The sequence below is a fragment of the Grus americana genome, chromosome 2 (assembly GCF_028858705.1).
Source record: "Grus americana isolate bGruAme1 chromosome 2, bGruAme1.mat, whole genome shotgun sequence".
Lineage (NCBI taxonomy): Eukaryota > Metazoa > Chordata > Aves > Gruiformes > Gruidae > Grus > Grus americana.
This window is the reverse complement of record NC_072853.1, coordinates 56,345,318-56,351,919: the sequence shown is the minus strand read 5'-3', so window position 1 is coordinate 56,351,919 and position 6,602 is coordinate 56,345,318. Positions and strand designations below refer to the sequence as shown.

At 44.8% G+C, this 6,602-nt stretch overlaps 1 protein-coding gene across 7 annotated transcripts in view; it reads right to left on the bottom strand.

Moving 5' to 3' along the window:
• Nucleotides 1-1,699: 1,699 nt before the first annotated feature.
• Nucleotides 1,700-6,602, bottom strand: part of MTCL1 (microtubule crosslinking factor 1) — a 110,522-nt gene continuing 105,619 nt past the window's right edge. For 6 of the 7 annotated variants that reach the window (XM_054813982.1, XM_054813985.1, XM_054813986.1 and 3 more), the window contains one exon: nt 1,700-2,911. In XM_054813982.1, coding sequence (XP_054669957.1) covers nt 2,702-2,911 — 210 coding nt within the window. In that variant the 3' untranslated portion in view covers nt 1,700-2,701. Of the gene's footprint in view, nt 2,912-5,921; nt 5,980-6,602 lie in introns of all 7 variants that reach the window. The other variant, XM_054813989.1, reaches the window with a different exon arrangement.

The following is a 6,602-nucleotide window of genomic DNA, read 5'->3' as shown; positions in this document are numbered from 1 at the left end:
TAACCTTCTCCTTCTTGCTATTGCTTGCTGTCTCGCTTTTGTTTCAGCAATTCCTGCTATTTCATGAGCACGTTACCTGTCAAGCCACAGGCAGCTGCTTATCCTCACAGACCTTCCTATTTCAGGATGGCCAGGAGCTAATTCTGCAGGCTGGTGTATCCTTGATTTGAAAGGCAAATACCATTTCCTGGTATCAAAGCCACAAATCAGTCACCTGAATTTTCTTCTGCATCATTAAAAAAAAAATTACAGCTGTCACAAGAAACAGAACAGGATTTTTGCGTGCTGGTAGTCAACATTGCTCGTTCATTTGCAGTTTTAACTTACTTCATCTAGGAAAAAGAGCTTTTAAGGAAGCAGCAACCCCTCCCCGTCTCCCTGCAAAGCTGCTCCTGGTAACTGAGATTTTGAAAACAAACAAGGATCTTTCAGTTGTGGCTTAAGTCTTCTTCAATAACCATTGCAACTCTTCTTTGACCTTCTAAACACTTCTTGCACATGCTCCTCCTTCCACTCCCAAACTGAAATTATTGCCGCAATTCAGCAAAGTGTTGCAGCAAGAAGATTTTCAAGCAAGTAGGATGGCTACCATCAGACTTTGGGGGGGCACAGGGAGTCAACTTAGCACTTAAAAAATGATAGTAGTGAGGCTTTGGGACAACTGGGAAGGCAATTAGCACCTAACATGATTATTGCTGCTCAGGAGCGACACTGGATGCCATTTCTTTGGCTGGTACAATAGTACTTTTTAGTCACTGCCTGTCTTGGTAAGTGGCAATTTTCATAATGATGACCCACAGGTGAACATTTTGACACTGGGTTAAGAGCCATGGTTCTAACAGATGTGGGAGAAATCAGGCCTCAACTGGCTGATATCCGGGAGCTGATCCAACAGCCAGGGAGGTTGTTTGCATCTAACAGATGAATTAAACTTACTAGAAAGCCGGCCATGACGCAGCCGGATGGGATGCGAGGGGCTTATCGCTCGGCAGAGCTAACCGGGGAAGGCTTCTAGGGATCCCAGATGGTGCTCTTCCACAAACCAGCCTCAGAAAGCCTCGGCAAAGGAAACCAAACAGGAATGAGCCAGTTCAGTGATGGGATAACCAGTCAGAGCAGTTCTGGGGCTCCCAGAGAAAGCACATGGCCAAACAGATGGTCCCTGACAAAGTAGCTTGAGAAGCTTCCACCTCTTGGAAGCGCACGAATTCTCAGCTGCATTTACTTCTCAGTCTTAGCCACCAGTTTTACAAAAGCCCTGGGTTTATTGGTCTCTGTGTGTAACGGAGACAACATGTAAGCTTGGATTAACACAGGACATGTCATATTTTTGGTATTATGTTTAGCTGGCTGGTTTTCACTCCCATGAACAACGGAAAGCAACAAGCCATACGGCCTCGTAGGAACTGAAAAGATGGGTCCCGCTATCTGTGCGAGCAGCTGTTTCGCAGAGTTCAGTGAGGGAATTTAGAAACCTTCCCATGGCCTGATCCAGTGCTCACAGGAGTCTGTGGGGCACAGCATAATATTTGGCTTTGCCATGATTTATTTCATATAAAGAAGCATTCTTCTTCCCTTATGAAGAGGGGAAGTTTGGGGGCTTTCCCCTCTTCCTCAGTTAAATGAACCTGGGAAGTACCATCAGAAAAAAAAAAAAATCACGAAGCACTCAAGCAGCTTGTAAATACTGAGGGTTTTATTTCCACTTCACATGGTCTCCAACAGACTTTTAAACAAGACCAGTTACAATTCGGTATGCCCAGAGATCTCCACGGTTTTCCCAAAATGAAGGAAGTTCTCAGTAAACACTGTACATAGCCAGTTGAATTGCTAACAATAATTTAAAAACTCTTTTTGTATAGTCAATGCAAGAATACCAACAATAAAAGTACAGTACAGGTAAATTCACAACAATATTACAGTGAAACAGATTGACTCACATTTATGTGATGGTACAGTAGCAGTATGTACATGCACTAAAGTGCGAGGACCCAGAGGCATGCAAGTCAAGTATTGTAGGTGTATTTTACAGCTAACTCCATAAGACTTTCTGAGGCATTCTTTTTTTTTACACTTCTTCTTGTGTTTACCTGTATTCCCCTCCATCTCAATTAATACAAGTCTAGTGAACTAGCTTAATGGCTTTCTTCACTACTTAGAAGGTATCGCTTCAGACAGTTGAAGCATCTTTAAGAAGCTTACTTTTAAAAACCAATAACACTGACATTAAAATAGAATAAAATTAACTTAAGACCCTAGTTTTACAGGAAATAAAAAAAAGTACCAACCCAAAAAACCCAAAACCAAAATCAAAAACATAACAGTGCAAATATAACCAAAAGGCAGTCAGTATTTGGAGAGAGCGTGAGCACGTATTCAAATTCCCTTAAAACTTAATTTACATTTTATTTTAAATCTTACTTTATATCATTTTTACCCCCTTTTTTTTTTTGTTAATATACTGTATGTAGAAAAGATGGAGACAAAAATAGTTTTCTCAGCTATGAAAAAAATTAAGTTATTACAGGCACATTAACTGTTTCATTCTAGAAACACCTCAGTTTCCCAGGTCGGACATTCAGCAGCTGCATCTGAGAACTTTCTTTGACCTTTCCAAGCGGACCTCTCTCCTTCGCGGCAGAGACGGCTGGCAGGCGACCTGGCGGAGGTGAGTCGCAGCCCCCCCTATTCCCTTGCAGAGTCAGGCCGGCTCACTTCCCTGGCTGGGGGTCTCTGCCGGCGGCTCCTTGCTTCCGCTCTCCTCTGAGGAAGTCAGGTCTCCGGTGGACTGCGACTGTGAGGCAGTAGGGGAATGTGAAGCCCATCGCGATGGTGGGCGCCGGTTCGCTGGTCTCTCTGGCCGGGAGAAGCAGGGTTGGAGGGACGGGGCTAGTGCAGAACAAGGTAGTTCCTTGGCAGCCAAGAGAGCAAAACAGGGGTTAGTGACTCGCATTAGAGGCCGTCTGGGTGCGCAAAGAATTAAGAAACAAAAAATTAAAACTAAAGCTAAGCATCTGTCACGTCGCGGGACAAAAGCAAGCAGCACACGTCTGTCTGTGTGTGGGCTCCAGGTATCTGCACGTATGTCCATGATTTATGGAACAGGTAAGGAGAGAATGAAAGAAAGAGGTTGGGGATGAGCCGGAGTAGCTGACAAACTTCCATTTGCTAATTCTTCTTGTGCTAGAAAGAGAAGAGCTGTAAAGCACATTTGCATGATAATTCAGGAAAATCCACTATTCATCACAAATGCCAGGTTTGGCATTTGCAGGTGGGGTGAAAATCAACCACTGACTCCTTTTGTCTGCTTCAGAGTGCAGACTGACATGCAGGAAAGACTTCTTAGCAGCAGCAGAGTAATGACTACAGGACTAGTTATGATCTCCCGCTGGATTAAAGATCAGGCTTACCTACAGATTTCATCTTCTGGAACATCACTCCTTATGGCCATCCGCTGAAGCCTGAATTACAGGACTCAGTGGTACTGTATGTTAAAGATGACATTCACAGAAATGGGAAAAACCTGAAATTTTATTCCTCTACCAACTTTCTACTGTTCAGGCTTTGTTAGCCTGCCTTTCTGATTAGAAACAATCTGCAGTTGTGATTTTTCACCCTGGCACTAAGTTGGTAATAGCTTCTAATATTTATGGACTTTGCTCATAGCACAGCAAGGCTTCCCGCCTTGCTCTGAACGCTCCTTACATCAAGATGAGTGATTGTGGGAGCAAATCTGTCTTGTAGTGCCAAAGTCAAACTTCTAAATTTCGCTGCATGCTTTGTAATTTAGAAAAGCAAATCAGAGGAGTTTGTCAACCTATGGAAATGCATACACTGAGGACCAGTCACTGGAGAGGACAGGAGAGTTCAATAAAAACCAGTCTCAAAAATAGAATGCAAACCAGTGATAAATGTAGAGAGACACCAGAAACAATACAATGCAAAGGAAAAGCTCTGGCACAGTAAGGCACAGGGAAACCAAGGCAGCAGTAGAACGATGCAGTAGGAAGCAAAGGAGAAGGAGAAACGTGACTTGGGATGGAGAATATTGGAGTAGGTAACATGATGTGACTGGCAGTGAACAAACACGGTGATATGCCATTGAACCTCTCAGTTGCAGTGGGAGGACCAAACATGAATGTTACATGACAGAGAGATCAATTTTGAAGACACAGAGCTGAGGTACAGGAAATGGAGCTTGTGCAGGCATGTGTTTCAGAGAGAGCGCGTCGTCAGACTTGGGGAAGCCTCCGTGGAGGGTGACCCTCAGTGCCTTTGGGCAAGACGCAGCCAACAGGGTAACGTGCCGTTGCACATCACCGCTCGAGGCAGAGCTGTGCTCATCTGCCCTCGGCGCTCGCAGAGCGCAAGACTAGGCAGCCGCCGCAGGAGCTGCCTCTCTGCATCCTCGCCCCCTGCCCCATCTCTGCACCGTAAACTTCACAACGACCCTCGCTAAAACAACGGTAGGGCTGAAATATAAAATCTGTGCTAAGAAGAAGATTGACTCCTTGTCCTTACTTCACCTTATCCCATTGCGCTTGGGGCAACATATGGTCTGTGAAAGCTGCCACTAGACTCAGATTCATTAAGAGAAATCCATATGCACAGCAATACTCACAGGCAGCGCAACACGGTGAATTGAGGCTATGAGATTTGCGGGTTTTGTCTTAGCCTCTTTCTAAACAGCGGCTTAAAATGATATTTCTATAGCACTGCTTGATTCTGGCTGCTTTATCCTAGTTTCATAGCAGAAAATGAGAGTCAGCATGGTGATAACAAAATTTATTTCCACTGCTGCCTCCCAGTTCAAAAGCCTCTCTCCAGTACGCTGGCAGATGTTGGTCAGCTTTTACCGAACGGCAGGGTTAAGCTCATCTTATCTGTGATGTACACATGCCCAGCACAACGCAAGGCTGGGCTCGCGATGGATGTTACTCCAGGGCCGACAAGTGACTGGCAGCGTAATCTTATAACGTGCTGGCTGCTAAGTCAGTCACCCCCACCCGCAGCGTGGCTTCCTCAGCGTGCGCTAAGGAAATCCAGCCGTGACAAGGAAAATATCCGGAATGGTTTATGAAAACCCCTCCTCACTTACCACATGTAGCTGCCATAGCTAGAAATGTTTTTTAAAAAAATGAGTATCCTGTGGGTAATTTAATTTGGTGGTTGCTTGGGGGGTGTAGCTGGACAGGCTGCACTTCTTAGCCCGGACATTGAAAATAGGAAAGATGATTTCAGCTTTAGTTTCTAGCTATTTCCTAAGCCAGGCTGTCAGCCACCGTGGCTATGCCTATAATAATAAATAAAAAAAAGAGTTTTCTGGCTCTGAGGCAGAGTGGATGGTCACAGCTCATGTCTGCACAGCTTCCCCCCTCCCTCCGCTGCAGCAGCCCCAGCCGCTGGCCAAAACTGGGCCGGGAACAACTTAATGAGCAAAGGTGACCGTCAGCCACGGGCTGGTGCTGGAGCCCCCTCCGCAGCTCTCTCCCCCTGCTGCTGTAGCCATGGCCGGGGGAGTGCACCCTGGGGGGCAGCCAGAAGCCCTGCGCAGTGCTGTCTCTTTGTCAAAAAAAACCCAAAACCAACAACAAAAAAATTTGTTATAAATCTGAATCCTTCCCCAACATTTTTGTATACCTTTATGTTGGGCTTAAATTTTGCCAGTTTTTGAAAGTTTACCAAAACGCCCCAACAGTAAAAGTTTTGACCTCTTCATGGCCCATGCTGCCGCCGGAGACGGCAGATGGGCTCCTATCCTGAGCGCTTCCTGACCGTCGCATACGAAGGACCCCACAGAGATGTCGGGTGCGTGCTGAGACCTCTGGAGCTGTGGTCATTTATTTCCCTTCGTTGTTAACCCACACGTTCAAAAATGACCGTTTTCGGAAAGCTCTGGAAACAAGGTAGAAAGGACTTACAGCAGTGAGGCAGGCAGGGTTAAAGTCCCCAGGGGGCAGTTAATAAGACAGTTTGGTTCTGGACAGAACAGACAGAAAAGAAAAAGAAAGCAAGTAGGTTGGAAAGAACTGTTTTAATCAATTATTTTTTTAAAGTGAAGATTTCATCTCAGCAAGGAAGAATTCTCCAGATGTTACTACCCATTCAGATCATGTTACCGCTGTTATCACAGGGAAACTAATAATCAAAAATAAAAGATAAGCCACTTGCAGGAAAAGATTTAGAAAGGAAGGAAGCAAACAAACCAACCTTTTACAATCCTAGCACAGTCTCAGAAGTGGACATAGCATTAAACAAACCAAACATTTCTACTCAGCAGAGAAAGACATCTGTTATCCTTTGCCAACCTTGATTAGGGCTAGGGAAAAACCACGTTACTATGAAAGAGGAATAAAGCTGTATTTTTTTTCCTTCATTTGATTTCAAGAGATAATTTCTGCTTAGGAAATCTTTAACAAGCAAATAAAGCAATTGATATTGTGTGTTACTAATGTTTCTCATGTTGCTCATGCTTACAGTGCTCAGGTTTCATGAGAGCCCTTTGCCTCACCCTTCTCCCGTGTTCCTATTTAACAGTGACACTGGATGGGAGACTCAAACTAAAGCAAAAGCCCTTTAATTCTGACACCACCTTCCCTTCT